This window comes from Bactrocera oleae, chromosome 6 (assembly GCF_042242935.1).
Source record: "Bactrocera oleae isolate idBacOlea1 chromosome 6, idBacOlea1, whole genome shotgun sequence".
NCBI lineage: Eukaryota > Metazoa > Arthropoda > Insecta > Diptera > Tephritidae > Bactrocera > Bactrocera oleae.
This window is the reverse complement of record NC_091540.1, coordinates 42397457-42423143: the sequence shown is the minus strand read 5'-3', so window position 1 is coordinate 42423143 and position 25687 is coordinate 42397457. Positions and strand designations below refer to the sequence as shown.

The 25687-nt window shown below is 33.7% G+C and overlaps 1 protein-coding gene across 8 annotated transcripts in view; it reads right to left on the bottom strand.

Moving 5' to 3' along the window:
- LOC118680417 (streptococcal hemagglutinin) overlaps positions 1–25687 on the bottom strand; it is a 423094-nt gene that overhangs the window by 117081 nt on the left and 280326 nt on the right. For all 8 annotated transcript variants that reach the window (XM_070111750.1, XM_070111752.1, XM_070111748.1 and 5 more), the window contains 2 exons: positions 11841–13331; positions 11443–11649 (listed from right to left, as the gene is read on the bottom strand). In XM_070111750.1, the coding sequence (XP_069967851.1) occupies positions 11443–11649; positions 11841–13331 (1698 nt within the window). The remainder of the gene's footprint in view (positions 1–11442; positions 11650–11840; positions 13332–25687) is intronic.

The window sequence follows — 25687 nt, the reverse complement described above, 5'->3', positions numbered from 1 at the left end:
TTGGGTACACAACTAGGCATACTTGTTACTGAAATATATGCCTTCAACTCATTCAAAATTGTTGCTAAGGGCTTGCTTATTAGTTTGTAGAATTATTTGCCAAAGACTGTACCATTTTGTTTATTAGTGAAATTATATTTTCCTCAAACCTCAATGTAATAAATTTACATAAAAACATTAAAAGCAACAGCTTGCTTTAAGCAGGATGGTGCTGCATGAGGTTAAGTATAAAGCAACCATTCGTGTGCGTTAGGTGATGAAAAAAGTTCTTGAACATTTTGTACTGATATAGACTTAGCAGAAATCTCATAAACTTCAAGCATTTGCATTTTTTAAAAATCGAAATAAAATTAAAATATTCACATTTTAAACTTTTAAAAATAACAAGCAGATTTATCTCAGGAATATTGAATTGTATATCTTCATATATTTATCCAGAAAATTTAATTAATTTTATTTCTTATATTAATTTTTAGTTCTGATATCATATACATAACAGAGCAGAGCAATGAATTTTATCTCCGTATAAATATATTTTGAAAATTTTGTAATTTTTATGCCTTACTTAATATTTTTCAAGGTCTCCTACTTTATAAATACTACCGTGTTCTCCAAAAATTCATTTCGATTGACACATGAATTCAGCATTATCCTAAAAGTATGCTACAATAATATATGCAATTGAAAAATTATCATGTGATGTAAATAATATTCGTCCGGGTGTATTCGCATTTCTATCAAAGTCTCGCACCTACAGGGTGATCTTGAAAGGATGACGTTATTTTGCGGTATTGAAAATATTTCGCAAGAAATTTAATTTTAGAAAAACAAAGCCAAAAAAAGAAAAATAAAAAGTTTTTATTTCTCATTCAGAGGCTTACATACATAACCGCGTCTGAAAAGTTAAAATTTTTTCTTGAAAAAAGGAACGAAAAAAATTATAATGTTCGGAGGTCCTTATTTTTAGCATAAATCATTTCCTTTAATTTTCTTTTAGAGTTAAATAAAAATATGTCCTGTATAGCCAAACTTTCGACAATTTTTGGTATGAAAAAAAATTAAAAAATAATAATTTGGTGTATAAAGTCCTCAAGACAGACACACATTCATAGATATATAATACATATAAAAAAATTATTATTCTTTTTTGACGAAATGTGATTTAAAAATGATTTAGTAGTGTAACATCCTCCAAACATTTTTGCATGAAAATTAGTGTTTCAATTTGAAGTCAAATAATAAATAATAAGAATTAAGTTGTGCATAAAGCTTTGCCGTAAAACTCGATTACACACATATAAATAAATTATTTTTAGTTCTTGCTGAGTATGACAATTTGGGTTTGAAACAACTTCAACCACTGTAAGCCAAGTTGGAATAGTAATAATATTTCAAAACACTTTTAAGCAGAGTTAGAGACACTAGAAAGTTCAATGAAAGCATAACTTCATCGTTAGTTTCCTTACTTAAAACCCTATCATTGATTGTACCACTAATGCAACCCACGTACGGCATTTCAATTCTGACACGGTATACAAACAAAAAACAAAAAAACATGGAGCACAAACACTTCAATGAAAGTAAAAGTGCCAGGAAATTGAGCAATTAAATGCCGCATCCGCAAATCGTCGCATAAAAGTGAGTACAATTGCAGCAAATCACATAATTTTGCTGTGCCACGTTCAATGAACGCATCAACGAAGCGTCGAGTATTTATTGTAGTTGTTATTGCAGTTGTTGTTGCTGTGATAATATTTTTATTGCGGCATTTGCAGATGCGCAGCAAACGCGTTGCCACAAACATTCTTTCACTTTCAATGTCAGCCAACAGACCGAGGAAGACCTTCAACTTCAATTTGCAACAGCAAAAACAACAACAACACGAATAATAATAACGGCAAGTTGGCGCATGAACAGTTTAACTTTGACTTTGGCTGTGAAAAACAAAAGACTTAAGCGACGAACTGCAAAGCCAGTAAAGAAGCCACTTGACGTCGAAATCGAAACAACAACAAAAATGTGAAAACAATAAAAAAACTAATTGTTAAATAAATTGAAATTAAAGTCAACGTACGTTTGTGTGGTATAATTTGACAATCGTGACCACCCCCGCCAAGAAAAGTAGGTGAAGTAAAAATGCCGTGCTGCTACGCGGCAGCGTATAAAGTAATTGATAAATATTGTTGCGAAATGTGTGTGTGCATGTGTGTAGTCCCTGTGGAACGGCGGCAAGTGGCGCAGTCACCTTAAGTGGCAATGGCAAATGTTAAACGCCATCACTGGCACCAGCCAATGCAACAAAAATCATAATAACAACAAAAGCAACAAAAATAAAACAACTACAACAAAGAGCTAGCAGTAAAAGTGCAACAATAAACAATAAAAACAACACCACCATCATTTGCTAAAATCACTAGCAAACTGCTGACAGCTTCGACTCCAGCACCAACGCCATCGCCGCCACCGCCACCACCATTGGCCTGTGCTACGACAGCAGCGCTGACTGGCGAATGCGGTAATCATTGCTTTGGCAGAAATTAAATTGTAATTGGCAAAATACGATGAATGCGAGATGATATTGCCTAGCGGCATGCAGCTCGCAGGCTGGCTGGCGACTACAATAGCCACTACATGCACACAAAGTAAGCAAATCGAATGTAAACATAGCAGCACAGTGAGTACAAATTCAAAAACCAACTAACAACAAAAACAAAACAAAAACAATTTTATTGTTTAAACAAATTGCCAACATTGTTAATAGTTCATTAAGACACGGCCGATTTGACAGTCCAGCAGCCAGCACAGCGGCCAGCGAGCGGCTGGACGGACAGACGGACAGTAGATGCAGCAAATAAACAAACAAACAAATGAATAGTGTTTGCATGCTGGTTGGACACAAGCCAAGTCCGGCGACAAAATTTCGAAAACAACAAGTGGTTGCTGCCAGGAGCACTAAGTTGCGTTGTCACACACACACAAACATGTGTAGCTCACACACCTGCGGGTGGATCAACCGCGCACGCAAGCGCCCACAACGAAAATTCAAGCGTCAAATAAAAAAAGAAAACCCCAAAGCGAAAATTATTTGTTGGAAAAAATCGAAAAAAAATACTTCGCTCAAGTCGAACGTTCACTACAAGCCGCTCAAGTGCTGCCACCACTTGTGTCACTCGCGAGCAGCGGCAAATGAATTCATTAGATACAATCTAAATATTGCTTGATTGGTCGCTTAGCAGTGGCTGCTTGGCGTGGCGGCGGCGGTGACCATCAAAATAAAAGAAACAATAAAAGCAATCGAAAAAGACGCGAAAAAGCACAACGGAGAAAACCATTGAAGTCAATGCAACAGGGTGACAAGTGTGCAGCAAGCCGTTAACGGTTTTTTTCCTTTTTTTCTGTTATTCGATATTCGATTTATTATTGTTTTTGTTATTTTTGGAGGCTCTATAATGGATGCTGCGACTGCTTAGCGGTTAATGGGGAAGCTGCTGTCATTCGCAGTAGATTATACACACACTCACGCACATAAAGATCTGTGAATTTTGGATGCTGCCTTTAAGGTCAAAACACGGCCAGTGACTTAAGAGCATTTGCAAATAAAGAAAGGCTTTTAGAATATTCCAGGTGCTGTTTACACTTCTCAAAAAATTAAAGTATGTATAATATAAGTTTTGAGCTTAAGGGCTTAGATTTGTATAGGATTTTGAAAAATCTAAAATTTATTTTAGCTTAGATTATACTTTGGGTCTCCGTATTTTTATCCGATGAAGTGTTGTAACATTCTGATCATTCGACTTCAGTAAGTACAATTTTAACCGCTCCAATTTTCAGGGCTCTATACTAGCCTAACCCATTTAAGCAGCTATAGTGAAATCACTAAAATCAGCTGTTATTATTGATTATTATTTTATGTGTATTGACACTTTCGTTAGATAAAATTAAATAAAATATTAGTGTTTTTACTAACAAATACTTTAATATAAGTTATCGGATACTAAAGATATTCATGTACCATATTGGTTACTATATCGTTATTGATTACATTATATACATATATTAATTAGGGTGTGTCAAAACACTGATTTATTTTTTTCGCCCGGTACTCCGAAAAATTAATTTTTAGACACTTCTACAAAAATCTTTTCAAGTATAAGGTCTTAATTGTAACGGGAAGATAGAAATATTAATATCTCGCTTCCAACAACTTGGAAAAATATCTCGTTTCATAGATATTGTAGTAAGTTGAATGCTCTACAAAATGATTCTTACCGATTTTTTCGTAAACCTAACTGTTTGAAAGATATTAATGGTTAAAGTTTGATGCTTTTAAGGCAAATTTGTTTCTTATCAATTTTATCACTCAATGAAAAAAAACATTTTAAATTACAAAACTCACAGTTTTGTAGGAAAAATTTACTGCTCTACAAAATGGTCTCTTCTATTTTTTCAAGCAGCTAAAAGCGAGATTTGAATTTTTCTACCTAACAGAGGACCCCGTTACAATTAAGAGCTCATATTTGGATAGATTTTCGTAGAGGTATCTAAGAACCTATTTTTCAGAGTATGAAGGAAAATAAAAATTAATTTTTTTGACACACTGTAATATACATATATACAGTTTTAAGCTTCTTCTATCAGTTATAGCCAAGTTATAACAAAGATTACTAATCTGTATCGTTTTCCCTTCTTCTTTTAACTTACGAAAAGTGATAATAAGAGACGATATACGTTATCAGAAACAAATAGTCAAAATATTCAAAATATAATGAAAATGTTTTAAATTTTTAATTTTTAATCTATGTGCAATTTTTTCTATATTTACTAGTCTAGCAAGTATTTCTAATAGTGATCATTTCGACAATATCCAACAACGCCAATCACGCCACGAATATTCCAATCGGTCCCTTGAATTTTCCAATTGACCAAAACTAATTAAAATCGGGCGTTACGGAAACTTCGAAGATGATTTATAGTGTTTTTAATTTTAATTCCTGCCCAAGCAATTATCTTGCTTAAGCGCAAAAATTCAAAATACAAAAAAAGTAGCAATTTATGCAATTTAAAAGAAATAACAGTAATATTTAATATTTTCAGCATCTACTAAAACACAAAGCATTAACGAAGTCGTTTTAATAAAGCCAATTCCAAATCTTTATGAAATGAAATATATTTCCGCAATAATTTGTAAAGTTACTATTTTTTGTCACATAAGTGTTAATTTCCCACATTTAAATCTTTAAAATGTCGTTTCTTAACAATATGACAACGCTTAAAATCATTGAAAAAAGTCGAAACAAAAAGCTTGCAATTAAATTTTTTCAAGTTATTACTTTATATTTATAATGTAAGAAATATTTTTCGAAATTTTCCAAAAATTTTACAACTTTTACGGTTAAAATGAACAGATTTTAACTGACTTCCTTAATAACATGCATTTAAGCTTATTACTATAATTTTTCTTTGTTAAGTTGCGGCTTCAGCTGCCATATTTGATTGATTACATTTATAATAAAGTGTTTTAAATAAAATATTTTTTAGTCTTTGTGACGCGCTTGTGACCGAGATTACATGACAAAATGCAATTGACTACATTTCTTTATCCATTTTCAAGACATTTTCTTCAGGTGTATTGTGTGAGTAGTTACTTCGTATGTACTTGTATACATATATTAAACTGTAATTGTGTTTGTGCATGCAGACTCGCAGTCTAACTATCGTTTGATTGATCACATTCACTGGAAATTCGATTCGATTGTTATAGACATTTATTAGGTCATTAAACTTCTCCAGACGTGAGCTTGTGTGTGTGTGGTTAAAGGAAAGCAAAGCGAAAGGCGTGCAAAGAAGTAGTTACAAAGTGAGAAAAAAAGAAAAGTAAAAAGTTTTCTGGTGAAAAGAACCAATTTTGCAACAAGCACACATACATACAAACGCTCATACTTGCAATTTAAACTTATTTAAGTAAGTATGCCTCTTTATTGGAAGGGCACAATAGACCATAGGTCGCGGTGCATACCTCATAATTAATCTATGCCTCTTTATTATATATTTTTCGAAGAATACCGATTTAAGAATTGGCAAATGCGAAGTAATAACAATTGCAATATAAATTAAATACGTAAAGTATTAGGGTGGGTCGATTGCTGCTTTAGTTCTTCGTTTTTATTTTTAAAATTTAAAAATACTTATGAAATACATAGACTCAGAATTAGCTTGCATCAACAATAATAACGTTGGCGTGGCAATCAATGCACAGGTCGCTGCAATGCAGACTAAGAAATAATACAAAATACATTTACAATTCTTATTTAAGCACGGTTCATAATATAATTTTATACATGTCTATATTTTGATTGATGACTTGAATTTTTGCAGTATAAATTTTTAAAAACGTTTATTCAAGATTAATATATCAGAGTACAAAACTTGTGTGATTATGCTAAAAAAAGTATATTTCTGGAGCCATTTTGAAAGAAAACTACTGAAATGTTTTTAAATTTTGAAGATATATTTATGTATAATAAATGAAAGTTATTTTTGTACATAAGAAAAAATATTTAAAAAAAAAGTCTCTTTTCCCAAGTTACTAATGACATTACTTAAACCGCAGCACTGATTGGGGTCTTCACCGCCTTTTGAAACAAACAAATATGGTTGATAAGGTATTGCAATGTCCTACGTTAAAAAAACAAATCGAAATAGCTATAAAAAGAACCGTCGCATGTTGCTTAAAAATTATATAATTTTTGGCCCGGCAAAATTACATTTTTCATACAATCAAACAACAGGTAAGTGATTGTACAGAAAAACATAAACAAACAGCATAAAATTAAAGCGACCGGATGATTCGTCTTCGAGTTACAACTGCAGCCAATTCAAAAAATATAGTTTCGAGAAAAACGCATTTAAAGGCAAACTTAACTTTAAATATATTGGAGCTGAGTAGCTTCACTTTAGAAGATTGTAACTCTAAAAAGATTTAATTTATTCACATGAAATTTTAATATGCCATTTTTAAAGATATAAACTATCAAAATATTGTATGCAAAAATCAAAAAAAATTGTTCTTTCGAAACTTCACACCCTTTAGGAGTTCAAGCACGCATTTATGAAGCGAGAAAGCTGCCAAAGTTCAAAATAGACTACAGCAAAATTTTATTATTCATTATACAAATAATCTGTTCATCATAGGTCTAGGCTTTACCATTTGCTTAAGTTTCATAATAAATGCCAAATTCTTTTTTTCCAACATATTTTTTTACTTAAGTTTTCAGCAAAATTTTAGAAAATTTTAGATTTTAAAGATTATAGTTCTTGTTTTTCAGAATATGCTTGAAGAATTTACTCATACATCAATACTGTATTTGCTATTCTCGTTAGCTTTAACTTATATTTTTATTTAGTTGATATTTTATTTTAATTATTTTAAATAAGTTATGTTTTATTTATATGTTTTGTTTAAACTTTTTTTTAGCAACATAACTTTACTTGTACTGATGCTTTTGGGAAAATTATAATTTTTTTTGGTTTGTTTCTTCAGACCATATTATTTATTGTACAATAATTCCTAAAATCCTTTTTTAAATTAATTAGTTCATTTTCGCTTTGTTTTATTTTATTTTCACTGCATTTCTTTTGTTTATACATATTGTTTTACTTAAGAGCATTTCTAAATTATTTTGTTTTTTTCTTTTTAACTTATCTTTTAATAAAGTGAACCTCATTTTGTTTTATTTTATTTTAAGATAAAAGATTTTTATTTGATTTTATATTCTTTTGTACAAACTTAGTTTTTGATATTTTACTTGAATTATACATATGTTTTTTAACATTTTTATTGTTATTTATTTAATTATTTTCTATATTAATTTAATTCGTTATATTTTTAAATTTTTCCTTTTAGTTTGATATTTTTATTTCATATTAGTTTGTTTTATTATAATAAATATTTTAAATTTTATCTTTGAATATCTTCATTTTAATTCTTTTTCGTTAATTTTAATTTAAAACAATTAACATCAATATAAGTATATTATGATTTTTTAATTTATTTCAATTTACTCCATCTTATTTTCTGTTATTAATTTCACAGTATTTCACTTTCATGTAATTTATTTAATTAAATTTAAAATTGATTTTTTCCATTAAATTTGAATTTTTTTAATTTGTTTTGGATTTTATCAAGTTTTATTACTGTTATAATTTTTTATTTTTTTGTTTAAATTCATTTAGTTTATTTTATTTAGTTTAATATAATACAATTTTAGTTTTGATTTCATTTAATTGCCTTTAATTTTTAATTTACTGTTATTTTCTCTAATTCTTACTCACTATCACTCAAAGTAACTAAATTATCTATTATTTTGTTTAGTTTAGAATATTTTATCCATTTTGTAATTAATTTTAAATATTTTTGCTTATTTAATTTTTGGAAAAAAAATCCTGTTAACTTTATTACAATAAAAACTCTGTATATTAACTGAACGTCTTCAAGAATTCGTTTACCTTTTTGGAATATCACTGCTTGCTGTCAGCAAATATCAGCAAAGTAATTTAAATTTCACCAAGTTCAACATTTTCACATAAAACTGGACAGCAATATAGTACCCAGTCTATGTCTATATTTTACTTTATCTTCAAACAAAGTAATACTATTTTCACGACAAGTATATCACTTATTCAAAAGAGTCGGGAAATATTTTTTTATAAAAATTTTTGTATTTGCGACCGCTTAATTTAATTTTATTAATATTTGCATTAAATTTGAAACATCAACAATTTCCGTAATATGGGCTGAAAAAGTTTTTGTTTCCAAATATATACGCACACTCCATAAAATATCTTTATTTGTAAAAATTTTATCAAAATATATAATTTTCCACTTAATAAGTAGATTTAAACGTGCATAGTTTCCAATAACTTTCGTTTTTATTTTCCGAGCTACTTAAACGCACTAAAGGCGCATCAGTTTTTTAAGCACAAAAACTTAATTTCAACACTTTTAAATCACAAAAAAATTTTATAATGTTTATAGAAACTTGTATTAAAATTTCGTACAGCGTAATGCAAATTTTACATGCGCAAAGCCAATAAACACTCTTAGTCAAATTTTCATAAAAAATATGTTTATATGTAAACTATTTAAAACACTTCTTCCGAACCAACTGTTTCAATGTGCAATAGAAATTTACATTTTTCAGTATAGAAAATTTTTCCTGCACTGTTGCACTAACAAATTTTAAGTCACATTAAGTTTTATTCATACAAGTGTCTGTATGTTTGCGTAAAGGCACTTTAATTCACCTATCTAGCAAAATAATATTTGAGGCACTCTAAGTTACAGATATGTTTGTATGTATGCACGTCTGATGCTTTGCTTTGCTGCAGCAGCATTCATTACAAGTCACTCGCACTACTCGACGAGACGAGAAAACTTAAAATGTTTCCAAATCGTCCGATAAACGCGTCCACGACCGTCGCTAGTTGGAATTCGATTGCCACAACACCGAGTGACATAAACTGCAGCAACCAACTACAGCCCAAAAGCGACAGCAGCAGCAACACTAATAGCAGCAGCAGCAGCAGCAGCGGCAGCTACAGCTATGCCAAGAGCAGCACAGTCGCCGAGCGGCAGCGAGTTGGACGGCCAGCCAGCAGCGAAGTCACCGGCAGCAGAGTCGGCAACAAGCAGCAGCAGCAAACGCCGGCATCTCATGCCACAAACGTGCACATAGCGCTTGCCTTGTTCCACTACTGTGAGTGTGTGTGTGAGTTTGGGTACAAACGGCAACGGAACAGTGTAGCTCAGACATGTAATTTATCCCCTCTCAGAGAGAAGGTATAATTTTGATGTAAAAAGTTACTTAATTTTAGCTTAGATCTGACGGTTTTTAAATATATGTAAAAGGTGTATGTGTCTTTTGAACAAATAATAAAATAATAACAATAGTATAATTCTAAATTTCATCGCTACGGTAACCCTGCTTCACTTTTGTTTATTTACATTCCAAGCTGCAGCCACAAATACATATGTACTTACACACGAATACATCTCTCACATGAATCAGAGCGTTTCCGTTGAGCGACTTGCGCTCAATATTTGCTCACTGGTAACGGTTGCTGTTAGGCTTAACATTTGTTTTCATTTTTTCGACCAGTTGCTTGCCATGCAGCATTGTTGTTGTTGTAGTTGCTGTTAACAGACTGAGTAGTCGGAATTAATGAATGGTGCGGTCAAATAATTATGGACATGGCGCGTTAGCTTCGGTAGAAGTTGTGTGTATATGAGTGTATTTATAGTATATAGTTATATGTGTAGCGTTCGTTTCGAGTTATCGTAGTTGTCTACTTGTTAATGATTGTTAATCATATCATTTAGCATTAAAGCGTGCAGATTGCTGAGGCGAAGATTGAGAGAATTTATGAATAAAAAGAAAAACCTATATTTATAATATTTATGCACATGTATATACAAATGTATTTACATAAAAAATTTAGAAATTAATTCAAAAATTTTTAATTTTATTTACGCTTTGGATCAAATTCTTCTATGAGGTGCATTTTATAATAAAAAAGTGGAGTATGATTCATATGTATGTATACGATTTATAAAACGCCGTATCTATCTCAATTGGTTTTAGTTTAGTTGTTACGAACTGGAGGTATTTATCCGAAATTCTGAGAACGATTTTCCTGAGGCAGCCAGTTTTGACCAGGACACTAAATTATCTATTTATAAAACTAAGTTTTGCCATCCGATTGGTTTTAGATGAGTCGCCAAGGATTACTGATGGCAACCACCAGGAGCTTCGGCTGGAACCGGATCAACACAAAGAGTTATTAATTTTGAATATTTTTTTTTTCCAAATTTCTGTCAAGTCAGGTCGAAACCTAATTTATGATGATTTGTTGTCACTTTATAAAATAAAATTATTTATTGGCAACAAACTTATTAAAAATTCTAGTTTTTTCGTGACTCTGACAACACCTAACCCCTTAATTTATAACATTATTACCGCATTAATGCATTTTAGAGAATATTTTCATACACAAATTCTTAAAAGCTTTCACTTTCGGTCTCGCTCGAATTAAGCACTTCCTTACTTTATTAATATAGTTTTTCTCATTTATATATGTTCTACAAAATTTTCTTACTTCTCTTTGGTTAACTAGCGTTATCACAATTTTTATAATGACTCGAGCTTTTACTCTAACTTAATGTTCACTAATTTCTAAAACCTTCGTGCTGAAAACCAAATTATACAATATCAATTTAATATACAACTTTTCGAGTATATTACTGTCTATAAGATTCCTACACATACCAATTACTGTCTATTTTGGCCAGATTACCCAATCACAACAGCTGTTATGTCAATTATTTAACATTAGTGTTGCGCTTAGGTCAAGAATCCCCAAACACATATCGAGTAGATTACTCACCACACCGACGGCATGCCGTTGCCGCAGCTCAGCAGCAATTTCGGCAAATTTGCATAGGAATTCCATTTCGAACGACTGCAAGCAGCCGAGATAGGAACAGACGAGTAAATCGCGGGCTTGCCGAATTAGAATCGAGCGTGTACACGCCTTATAGACAGGATAAATGGCGGCGAGGTGTTTGTCAATCAGCGCAGCGGTGCCCGAGTCCTACAACAACAGCGGATAACGGAGAGAAAGCAAAGCAAAATTATTAAGAAAAGCAGACTTGTGGTAATGAACAGACAATTGTGTGGAAAATTTATATAATTTATTTTTTAGAAAAGTGTTGGAAGTGCAACAAAAGGTTCGTAAGTGCAATGGACGGTCAGTTGGGCCAGGTAAATGATGGTATTACTTACCATATGTATAGCGCAAGCCAATTGTTCTTCCTTGACAAGTGGCGGACAGCTGGTGCTGATCATGGGCGACTGTTGTTGCTGTGTTTGTTGTTGTAGTAGTTTTCCTCTACCGCCATCAGCGGCAACGGTTGAACACTTTAGCTTGCCAGTTTGCAGGCTGTCACTTTGTATCTGTTGTTGGCATTTTTGTTGCATCTGTCTTGTCTCTTGTTCGACAGTTAAATCAGCCGAGTCATCAACTTGGACTTCAACTTCAGCGGCCGCCAAAGTGAGGGCGTCGCGCTTATGCTTGGCAGAGGTCAACAGTGTCGGATGTTGTTGTTGTTGTTGGTCAGCACTGACATTTGAACTACCGCTGTCCGTCAACACTGACGGTGACGGCGAACTAAAGTCAATATCATCGTAAGCCAATACCGATTGTTCGCTTGTTAAGTGCGCTTCTTCGTCTAGCCCCAACGACGCCTCCTCTCCCGCCGTGCGCTCTTCCTCCACGACCATCGCAATTGGTGAAAATAGCGTGTGCGCTACTGCGCCGCCCTGTCGCTCGGTTGTGGCAATTAATGTAGTGGTACACGCCTTATTCTCAACTTCCTCATACGCCCCCTCTGCCTCCTTTTCTTCATCCTTTTCTTCTTCGAGAGCGGAGAATTGCTGGGTGCTTGGGCTGCGCGCTGTACTCGACACCTCAACGCCAATCGATTCTTGGCACTTTTCATCTTGCACATACGTTTTGCTGACGGTTGTTGTTGTTGCTGCTGTAGAATTCGTTGTATTTGCGACCGCCTGTTGATGCTGACCCGTCAGCCGATCCTTACACCGCTTCAAGTATGTACGCATGCGCGATTTGCTGCGCTGCATTGTTTTCTCTGTTGTTGCCGCTGTTGTTGTTGTTGTAACTGAATTAATATTCAAATCGATATCGACTTGACAACACTGTTCGTTGTCATTGACCAAACAGCAGCAACTTTCCCGTTGTTTTTCTGCCAACTCCACATCGGGGTCACCATCCTCCTCCCCGGAATACCAAACCTCTTCGGCGTCGTCTTCCTCTTGCGCAATTGGTGCAGTGGCAGCCGTACTTCGTACCCCGATCATTGTGTTGGCCTCGCTTGCAGTTGTTGCCGCATTGCCACAGTTCCAGCTGTTTATGCCGGCTTCATGGCTCTCATCAGTTGTGTTGGTGCGGCTCTTAGTGGCCTCCGCCACAGTTGGTCTTTCTATAACTGCTGGTGTTGTTGTTGCTGTAATCGCTTTTGTGTCATTCACCGGCATAACCAGCACCTCCGCCAAGTGTTCTTCGGCGTTGACGTTGTTGCAATTTTGTTTGCAATTATTTGTGCTGTTTGTTGTTGTTGTTGTTAATATTGCAACACTATGCTGTTCACCCTCAGGTGGCCTACTTGTACTATTGCCACTTATATTGCCACTTTGACCGTTATTTTCATTGTTGCTTGTGCTGTTGGCGTTGTTGTTGCTGGGCTGTGGACTCGCCTGAGGCGTCAAAAAGAGAAAAGATAAAAAGGAAGACTTAGTAAAAGGTGAGTGTGATTATATATTGTGTACATCTGTTTATAATTGGTTGTTGATATTATTGTTGTTGTACACCGGCAATTATATCAAAGTTTTCTGGCTCATACTGTTGCTAGGCAAACACAAATTCATTCACAATTATTTAGGTGATAAGAAATTCTATAAAAATTGTATTCTGATAATAAAAATCTCGACAAATCCGTTTTTAAAATAAGTTCAGCAGTTTGGATCCCAAAAGTACTTAGAACTTGATTCACACACGGTTCGACTTTATTCTACCCTAAAAAGTGTCGACGCAGAGAGCCCAAGGGAAAAGAAAAATAGTATTCACAAGATTTCACAGGATCAGAGATCAATGAGAATTCAGACCTTGAAAACACCTAAAGTACAAGTAGTAGTATTTGTATGAAAAAATGTATACTGTTTGAATCACGAAATCGCCCGGTCTCTATTAAAAACTGTCTTTTTCTAATCCATACTGCCACACTGGAATGCTCTCGTAAAGAAAACCTATACCTCGTATCATATATATCATGAGAAGAATAACCACCACAAACTCTCAAATATAAACTTTCGTCTTCACTTCGAAAATTGGTATTTCTTTTGTTAAAATGAATTAGTATCAAATTTTTTACAGGAACCCCCCGAAAATAGCGTTAGACGGGAAATAACATCTAGTTAAATATCTAATCTATAAATATTCGATTCTCTAAAAAGTGTCGGTTTTTTGTTTCAAATACGACTTACTTAAGGACTTACTTACTTAGTTTAAGTCCCATCCAAACAATTTGATAAGGTGTAAGACATTTTTATTTTATTTTTTGATATTTTGTACAATAACTCACTGGGTACATAGCCTAGTGTATGTTACTCATACTTCCGCAGATCTTCAGGATTACAAACTTTCCTTTTCTCTTGCTTCTAATAATGTTAGTTCTAAACATAAGAGAAGTTTAAGAATAAAAGCCATAGAAATATGGAAGGAAAAAATGTTAGAAAGGAAATAAAATAATAAAATATAAGAATTTATCAGATCGGAGAGGCAAAATTTGTTGATGAGGCTGGAGGTATATCAACTAGTGTTAGCTATAGTGTGCAATACTATTTTTCCTTGCTGACAGAGAAACTATTTAGGGCTATTGGTTCATGACGAGGGCGAAAACAAATAATTATCAAAAAACTATCAATTTTGATAACTAATGACCAGTTTGAGATAATATTGAAAAATTATATATGTTTTTCTTTAAAATACTCTTATATAGTACTTTAGCATATTCATATATAGTACTTTATTTATTCTACCATTCCACGACTCAAACAGTGTTTTTTTTGTGACTTAAAGGAGGAACCTCAACGTCACTCTCGCTCTCATTCATCTAGCTACTTGCTAGCCCTACACAGCAAAGGATGGCAATTTGCCCATAAGTCACCTTTTAATTTTTCTATTTCCCTGACATGCTTTTCTCCAGTTTGTGTGTTGCTTTTCACAGGCTAGCGTGCGGCGCATAAATGTAAATTTAAACATTTTGCTATTTACAGTTAAGTCAACAATGTCATGATTTATTATCAATATCTGATTAAGCAAGGTATGTATGGATGTGTGTGTGGAAATCAGAACTACAGCAATTATGCGTGTTTGTAGCTGTGTGGGTCCGAGCAAATGAGGACAAACATCGATCGAATAAAAAGGGCTTGGTGAATTGGGAGCAGAAAAAAGAACAGGCATGGTGTGGCAAGAACTTAGAAATATACACATGAGGTATGTTTATAATACGCCACAACAGACAGTGTAAGGCATGCGAGCAGGTGGAGGGAATTTCAGAAAGCGAGCAAGTGGGGAGTGCTTAGTTAACAGAGTGAAGTCTAGGAAATATAATTTTTTATTGCAACAAAATTTAAAATAGATTGCGTGTTAGCGCTGAATGCAAACTGTGGAATATCTTTGAAAAATGCAAATCATTTTTAATTTTCATAGCGTTTGTTTATTTTCCTTCTAGTGTTTTTTTTTTTTGGTTTTTTGTCGAGAATTCGTACAAGGAATATTGTACTGTATAAAGTACTCGTTTTGTATGGGAAAGTGCAGAATATTTTGGCATGCAGCCGAAACTCAAGTTGACATAGGCCAAGTGTAGCATTCAATTTCAAACAGAAAAATAAACAATATTTTACTCAGAACTGTGGTTGGTTGACTTGACTTAAAGTTACTTGCAAGGCTGATTGTAGTTGAAGAGACAAACTGAGTACGTTGATTTTAGCTTTCAAAGCAGAAATGTTGCCAAATAATATTTGCGAGAAACTATATTCATATATAAATTTACATATGATTTTGAATTAAAGAGCTTAATGTTCAGATTATTGGATTTCACCAAAATACACTTACAACTTAATAATGTCTAACATTTTTTCTTTCACACTTTTAACAGTTAAAGTACATATACAATCACAACACTTTTTATGTGTTCGCTTATAACTGTGTGTACTGCATGCGCTTCTAGCCCTTTCAGCCAGACGCTGCCAGACGCTATACACACAGCAGCTGTCTGGGCGCCTCACCTTTTTTCGCAGAAAATGCATGCCAAACTACACAACAGCAGACAGCTAACTTCAATGGGCAATTGAACTTAATTTGTTATTTTCAATATTTTCGAAAATCACAGCACTTTTCAAAACATTTTTACTTGCAAAATTTACTTTGCATAATTTTCACTGGTTCTACATTTCTATTTGCATAAAATTTCAATTTTTAAATTTCATGCAAAGTTACACTAAAATTTTTACTTTAGTTTTCTTATTTCACTTCCACGGTTTTCCGCTTCATGCAAAATTCGCGTATCTTCGCGTCGGTTGCGTTTTGTTTACTGTCGCGCCTCTGCTTCGTATAAGGTTAGTTTCGTCTTAGTGGCAAACACTGGTGGTAGCGCATTTTGGGAGTGACGCTGTCGGCGGTAGAAATTACTCATCCTTTTGGCTGGCAGCGCCCAGCCCCTGTTGTCGGTTGACGTGTCTCGGAAACTAAAGTGGCGCTAAAATGTTGTAAGTGGCGCTGGCGCTGGCAAATGGGTGGTCAGGCGGCAAGCTAATCGGGTGGGCCAGTGAACCGACCGACCATCGAGCCATTGTGTCGTATGTAAAATATGAGTTTGGCTGTTTGTTCGAATTTCCTTGGTAACGCTAGTTCGAGTAAAATTTGTTTGCGAGCATAGGCTTTTAATTAAGCGCAAAAAGCTTCAAATTAGTGTTTTTCGAATTTTATTTTATTTTTGCCAGGCATATTCCCTACATGACAGCAGTTATTTGAAGTGACTCTCATATCTGATTTATTAAAGTAGTGTAGGTTTTCTTTCAATTTCTTACTTAAAAAACTTAATTTATGATCTATGTAAAAAAAAGACCATTGTTCTGAGTGCTAAAAATACTGTTACAACTCCTACGGTTTCAGTTATGGTAAAATCAACTCACATTTCCCCCTTTTTATCTCTCATAGTTATATAATGAACTTCTGATCTCTAAAATTAAATTGGATCATGTCTACTTTTAGTGGATTTTAACACTATTTGTTTGGAAATAATTATTGGCTTGTATTTCTCACACGGTTAATGAAAGACACTTGCTAGGCAGCATTATTTTATTTGCATTTCATGAGTGGGTTTGCAGACAATATATTGTTAATATAACATATCGTAAACATATACGAATGATCGACTACGACTGATTTGAAAAACTCTTATATTGATGTAAATTAGAAAATAATAGAATAGATGTTATTATAAGTTTAGACGACAACAATACGATATCTTCAAGAATATGATCAATAAACAATTTTCTTGTTTACATAGTCCTTAGAATGATATTTTAAATGTCTTTTTCCTTTCTAATTCTCATTAGAATGTTCAGTCATTTTTAAAAACTAAATATATCAGCTCATAGATCCGAGATTTCTAATCACATTTAATGAATTTTTATAAATATTATAAATTACATATACTTTAATTAGAAATACAGTTGATTTTCACGGAGGGTGATCATTCTAAAAATAGGAAAAAATTTTAACTTCGGCTGCACTTCTTATACCGGGTTAGGTTAGGCCGTAGGGCTCATCCAAAATCGATGGATCTCACTTGGACAAATGTTTGTCATTTGTGTTACCCAATACTCTTTCGATCGACGAAGCGTTTTAAGCTTACCACAAATTCATTAAGTCGATTAATATCAATCCCAGCCACTTCTCTAGGATCTCCAATGGTGTGTTTACCGAGATATTTCAATCCCATTCTGGCAAAAGCCGGGCAATAGAGGAGAAAGTAATAAAGTGACTCAACCTCGACCTACTTTATACAGCGTTGGCAAAGAGCGTCAGACAAAATATTTAGTAGTACCACAAGTGTACCTATTAGACAGTGTTCAGTCAGAAACCCTAAAGTTGTTGCGAGAATGACTTCACTAAGTGCAAGTAGGTTGGAGGACCTCTTACGGTTCACTTTGCGCCAGACGGTTATCGTAGTGGCACAAATTCTGGTAGTTGACCAGCGACTGCCAAGCTCACTGGAGGTCCATGAGGGCCATGAAGTCATGCATGCCAAAAAGTACGTATCCGAAATTTCATATCGATATCTCAAGAACTGAAGGTTAGTCAGTTAGTGCGTAAATATAGACAGACAGACGGATATGGATAAATAGGCTCATATATATAATATATATTTTATATCGTCTCCGACATTTCGTTCTGGGTATTACAAACTTCGTGGCAAACTAAATTTATCTTGTTCAAGGTATAATTAGATAAGCGCAAATAATTCTATTAATTAGCTTCCAAACACTTTATTGTAATAAACCTAATAAAAGCTTATCACAGATGGCGCTCAACAGAGAGCATGCGCATTGTCAAAAGCTTTCAAGCAACGACCGGAAAGCTTTTATGTCAATTGAAGTACAAAACAAATAAGTGAAACAATAAATAACAGTTGCATTATAAATAAAGCTAGTTTTGTGAGCACACTGATTTTAATTGCTTTCGTTTTTTGTGGCACAATCAGAAGTTAAAAAATAATGATCACAGATATTAATAGGAATATGAAAATTATATAAAAGTAATATCAGCATATAATTTGCGGCAACTGAGATTAGGCTTATTAATACACTCAAAAGGACAAGTTAGCACCTAGCTAAGCACATAAAATCACAACATGCAAAACCACTTTAGATTTTCAGGAATTATTTATTGTATTATAAATATAATCGTTTACCTATATATAAATATACGTTTACAAATGTGCTACATGCGGTTAATTATGTGCCTCGACAACACCGGTGGCGAGGTTGGGCAGCGAGGCAGAGCCATCATTTCACAAATTATGACACATACGCATGCAATTAACTGAACGCCAAAGCGTTTTGCAACGCACCTCTTATCTTGGGACAATCGACAATCACTAAAAACAACAACAACAATAATAAATGCTTGCGCAACTTTTGATGTCTTCCGCCTATTTAAGTATCCATTTCATTTTGGTTGACCAAACTTCTGTTCGTGTTTACATTTTTCCTTTTTGTTTTTAGGTTATTTATTTAACACAGGACACGCAAGCTTTATAAACACATCACACGCCACCTGAACACAAATAAAAGGAAAGTTTTTTATGAAGATCCAATTATAATCCTCCTCAAAGACAGGCATGTTTATTTATATATATTTATATGTACATATATACACATCAGGTAGCAAGAACATGAAAGACTATATTATTATATATAAGACTATATTAATATTGGTATACCTTGGGACCCGAAAGTTTCCGGAAAATGTAAATAAAATGAAAAATATTTAACCTTCATCAATATTTATTTTGTCGCCTTCAAAATATGTTCCTTCTGAAGCGATACACATATGCCACCTCTTTTTTCCAATTTGAACTCGTTTTTTTTTCCTTCGTTCAAAAACGAGTTTATGGTCTTAACTAAAACACATATAATTTTTCTTCATGGAGTTATGCTGACAACGCAGACGCACTTTTTTTTCGAGGGGTCACCGGAAATGACGTTACAAAGGCGGAGTTATAATTTTTTTTTTTTTTAAATCTTAGAAATTATTCTTTGAATGTGTATCTTTAAGACAGCAAAAAATTTGAATTAAATAAATAATTTTTTATATAAAAAAAAATTATTGAAAATAGGCCGTTTTTTACCCGACGAAACCCATGTATCCCCTTAAGGATACTACTACCAACTTAACAAAAGTGCTGAAAAATATTGAAAGCGGGCATAATGTATATTTAAGTAAATATGAGCTCGCTTAAGTAAATTTTTTTGAGGAGAATTAATTGGTTACAACTTGAACCCAAAATCGAGAGTCATTCAATTAAGAGCCAATTACCAACAGAAAAGGGCAACGGCGGCTCCTTGAAAGTGAAATGAGTCCATATTTACAGTCCCATACTACAGATGAAGAAATTGCATATACATTTTGGTGCCGATTGGTTAAGGTCAAAGTTGAACTTTTTATAAAGACTCAAAACTCCTTCACTATATTAAAATCGAACAAAATATCGATAGTAGTAGACGCAGACATAGAAGTTTAACGCATCTGCTTTGAACATGAACTGAATACTTAAGAATCACCCTAACATACAATATGTATATTACATGGTCTGCCGCCTTTGACCCGTAGAGGGCAACTTTTTTTGTTCAGTAATAAGAAAAATTGTGTTGAAGAGAAGCAATATCGTACACATGTAGTAATTATTCTCTTCCTTTTATTTTTTGTACATTAGTTATAATTTGTACTTCCTTTATAGGCAATTCATATATTATTTTACATATTTAAATCTTTAAATAATGTTGATATTAAATTGAAGGAAATGGCAATACGAGAAAATGTACAACTATATGATTCCTGCACCGGAAATGGAAAATATCCTAAGGTGAACCAAGGTGTTTAGTAACTGCCTATTTAAATTAAAAGATATGAAAAAGTGGCCACACCTGGTGCTAGAAACATTTTACAGCTAATACGGCTGGATTGAACATAAGAAGAATATTAAACTTAAATTGTAAACCGAGTAGAGTAGTTCATCAGTTTCACATTATGATTCGCAATAGTTTTTTCTTTCCAATTCTAATGAGTTCTCAGAATGGTCGTTGGTCTCGCTATATATACACAATCAAAGCCACATTAACCTAAGAATGGGGCTCTTTTTGCTAAATGTAAACAAAGGGGTCATTGCCGTTAAAAAGGTTGTTGGCTTCGCTAAATGTAAACATAAGTGTCAAAATGACTTCAGAATAGTTTTTTGTTCTTACAAAGGGTTATTGACCTGAGTAAGTTGGCTTCGCCAAAAATAAACAAAAGGGTCAATGACCTCACTTAAGGTCTTAGAAACTGAAGCATATTTTAAATTGAGGTAAGCGTAAGCAACTAAAAACAAGAAATAACGTTAACTTCAATTGCACTGAAGCTATAATATCTTTCAGAAGGCAAACAACTTGATTTTGATCGTTCAGTTTGTATGGCAACCATAGTGATCCGATCTGAACAATTTCTTCGGAGATTGCACCAATGGCTTATACAGTAATTTATGCAAAATGTAGAGAAAAGTTCAAAAAGTTCTCCATATATGCACTTTATTACAATCATGGCTAAATCGACTAAGCTCCTATATATACATACATTCTATAGGATCTCCGACGTTTCCTTCTGCGTGTTACAAACTTCCTAGCGAACATAATATACCCTGTTCCAGGTATAATAATTTCGAAGAAGTCTAATAAAAATATGTAATTATTATTATTTACTGTGCATATTATCTATGCGGTCTTACAGTACATTACAGCAAAACATGTCAAAATTACTTATTTGGGGTTTACCATTTGAGCAACTTTAGCATACCCATTTTAAGTTGTTTTCCCTAAGTAAAAGTTTCTGGGAAATTGTTCCAAAATCATAAAATATTATTTGAAATATTTTCCAAAATATTTTTAACTTGCTTTACCTTGTCACAAGATGTGAGGTAGTTTAAGTAGAAATTTACACTTAATAGCTTCCGGTAAAAACCTCTCATAAAAACGTTTGTTATTGCAATAAAACTTGAAAAAGGGTTGCCATAACTATTTGGCAAGTAAAAGAGTAAAGTGCAACTAGTAATATAATACAACCGATATGACTGTTAAAATGTCTGTAACTAGTGATCTTTACAAGTAACAGCGAATTAGTTAGACTGAACTTTAAAAACTTGGAACTAAAACTATGTGAGAACGAGAGTTATTTCTCTCCGGTAGAAACCGAAAGTAATTATGTAATTCAAATTAGAAATAGCTTGTAGAATACCTAAAAATTATTTACTTCCATTTTGTCGACAATTTCGAGATCAAAAATTAGAGGAGAAGCTTCAACGCCCATCTCGATTTTATATGATTGCTACCGCAGACCGCCCTGGCTCTAAAAGCCAGTAATCTCTTCATTGTTTTTGTCTATGTACAATCATTTGTTTTAAAAACCCATAACCTGTGACGTTTAATCGCTTGCAATCAATACTCATTAAAATCACATTTTGACCTTTTTTTTAAAAGAGATTGCTATTTATTGTCAATTTGATACAAAATAAGAAATATTCCTGATCTGAACAAATTCTTAGGAGATTACATTGTGGCAATGAGGAAAAACTCACTCCGGTGATGTATCATTTTCAGTCATGATTATCATGGGAGGACGATCATCGAAACGAAGACTCATCCCAATGTATCTGAATCTGGAAAAAATTAAAAATCTCTCCACCCTTTTCTGTTCTCAAATATAAAAAGATAGAGTCAAATGGGAGATCCTGGCGGCGGCTGAAACCTAAATTTTTAAAATAGCATACAACATTGAAATAAATAGGGGGATATTATTAGAGAACAACAGAATACAAGTACACAAGTATCTGTGAATAAGTACTAAAATTTCAAAATGTTGAATTTCACGTGAAAAATAATTTTTTATAAGAAGGTACTTTAAAGCTAACAGTACGCTGCCAAATACCATATGAGGTTAAAAATAGATATCCTTATCTTCTGGTATATCGTGTTAATAGAAAGATTTGACAATATCAGTGCTGATGAAATACAATTTTTGATACACACGTATATATAATATATGTGGATCCACCATACAAAGATGACTAATCTCCAATTTAAATGCTTCGTTATGAATTTCCCTCTTTATGATTAAACATTTGTATGACTAATAATTGCAGAAACAATTTTATTGGAGCGTTAAAATTGTACAAAGTAAATTGAACAAATTTACCACTCGTCGGAAATCGAGTTTTGTTTGCTTTTCTCTCAGTCTCACTCTCTCTAACTTTAAATGCGGCGAGTAACAAAAGCCACAAATATTAATTGTCAAAGCGATCGATCGTAATTGCGATTGCGGCTCATAAAACATTTCACCACCAAACACTATCACTATCACTTGTGGCAGAAATGGCAAATAGCCATGCTTACATATTTACATATACATGAGGCAATAAATAGTAAAGTGGCTAATAATCGACACGCCAGCATAGTAAGTGTGCAACTGTACAAAAATTTGGATGATGTGCGCATCAAGGGAACTCATGTCTACCATCGGGATCCCGAATCAGCTATTTAGGTGGTGGTGATGAGAGTATGTATTTAGGACTTATAAGTAAATATATACGGGAATATTAGCATAATCAAGAAATTAGTAAAATATCCAGTATATACAAGCATAGTTCTTATATATGACGGGATACGTATATGTGGAAAATTTAATTTGTTCCAAAAATAATTTGTATACCCTGAACTGGCTATATTAAATTTGCCACGAAGTTTGTAACACCCAGAAGGAAATGTAGGAGAACCTATAAAATATATATATGTATATAGGATGAACATGACGTCTTAGTCGATTTAGCCATGTTCGCCTGTCTGTCCGTCCATCCGTCCGTATATATACGATCAAGTCCCTCAGTTTTTGAGATAACGATCTGAAATTCAGTCCCTGACCTTTCATCACCAAGAAGCTGTTCATTGGTCGGAATAACCGATACCGGACCACTAGAGCATATAGCTGTCATACAAACTGAGCAATCGGAATCAAGTTCTTATAAGGAACCTTTTTTATTTTTCTTGTTTTTATATAAAATCGTACCATTGTATTTACATAATTTTTATAGTATTCAAAATAAAGATCGAGATCCCGAATGAATTGAATGTTCATTGAAATTCCTTCGAAAAGGAAACCTTTATACACAAGCACGTTCATTTTAAATTAAATAAAACACCTGAAATCCCCATGTAATTCAAAACATTTCGGGACAAATACCACGGGATTTAGTGCTTGAGCGAGCACATATTAATATACAGCTGTTGCAACATCGCATGCCACTTGAATATACTGCTGGTTTTATGTGGCACGTATGGAGTCATATTAATATTGCCATGACGATAATAACAATCACGAAAAGTAAAAGATGCTATATTTCATGGGCAAGTGTTAAATTGTCGAAATTAATTGCATGCTGCGGTACCTGGCGGCCGGCAACTGGCGGCTGGCAGCGCTCGAACGGGGCGGTTTTGAGTGTGGCAGTAGTGGCGACGATCACAGTAACCATATTGAGCGGCAGCGACAGAGCTTATAGCGGTACTCATAAGTTAAATGTTGCAGCATTAGATGGGAGGCATATACATAATTGCCATGTTGCATGTGGTATGTGGAATGTGGCGATGGGAACAAAAATGAAATGCAAAGCATTTTAAATGTGCAACACTTGGATGTTTGTATGTGTGTGTTACATATATGGTAGGTGCAAGTGCACGGCCACAACACATACTTAATTTATGAAAATTGTTTAACATTGGTGCATTTGTTGTGGCAATTATGATATGCTGGTGTGTAATTTGCATGCAGCTCATTCTACGCAAGGTGCTTTGCCTTCCAAATGCAATTTTTCTCTTAATTATGTACATATGTATAACATAATAATCATAATCGGAGGTGCGTCTCCATTTGTAAAGTGTGGCAAAGGTAGTGGAGTATCCAAACTGGCGCGGAAGCCCTCAATTCACGCAGGCAGCGAGCTTTGTTGCTGTGTGGCAAGAGTTTTCTCGCAGTGGCGCATAAAATTCGCATTATTTTATTACAGTTTGTTATTCGCCATGCTTGACTCACGTGTCTTCATTAATTTCATTGAGATTTGATGTGAGAAACTTTTTGCGTTGACGAAGTAAAATTATGTTGCAATTTAAATTGGAAATTTCGTATAAAATTGCTGGAAAACTGTTGCACTTGCACGCATGACACGGACAATTATCATGGGAAGCGCATTAACTAGATGAAAAACTTTCCAAGAGGTAAAAAATCGCTATGGAGACTACAATAAACAAACGTCAGTTGCCGACTTTTCCATTTATTTTTGTATTTTTTAATTATTTTTATTTTTTAATTTTTTTGTGATATATATTTGGTCTATAAAAGTGTTTTCACGCGAGAAGTTTTTGTAAAAAGTTGTAGAGTTGAAGCGATATATAGCATTTAGAATATACATTTTCAAAATTTTTGCCTAACAACAAATCTTCTAGATAAAAAAATTTTACACCAGTAATTAGCTTTGACGATTTATGGTTTTTGTCTTGAGTCAATACCAACTCCAAAATCCATGTTCACTCATGTTGAAGTCTCGTGCGACACCTGCATGACTGCTGCCTGTGGATTCATGGCTTAACGCTGAAAAAGAGAGAGAATTTCAGGCTCATTGAAGTCAGCAACGTCTATTCTTGAAAAGTTTGGCTACTACTGGAATTTGTACTATATAGAACTGAGTCAAGGCGAGACTAAGAATGCAATCCCAATAAAGAAGTCAATACATTTTCGGATGATATACCTGATTTGTGGGAGGAATATCCTTTGCAACAATCTGAACCGAAAAAAGAAGTTTCAATAGATTATCAGGTGGTTTACTCAGATACGATAAGATTGTCGTCGAAAGAAAGTTAGCAGTATGTAATCTGCTCAGTCCCCACGGATGTCGATTTAATAAACTTCAACTGTAGTAACCTCAAAGAACTAATAACCATATACTAGGTTCTTTAGAGCATTTTATATGAACGAATGAAGTCCACGCCTAACAAATTTATTATATATTATAATAATGATTTTAGATATGATAACTTTACAAATACCGAAAATTAACTATAGCCTATTCTTTACCCCAGAGATATAAACCACGAAAAATGTAAAAGCTCTTTAGCTTGATTGGCGAAAATAGGATAGAATTACTCCGAGATGTTCGCTACAAAAAGAATTTTTAGACCCCGAGACTCGT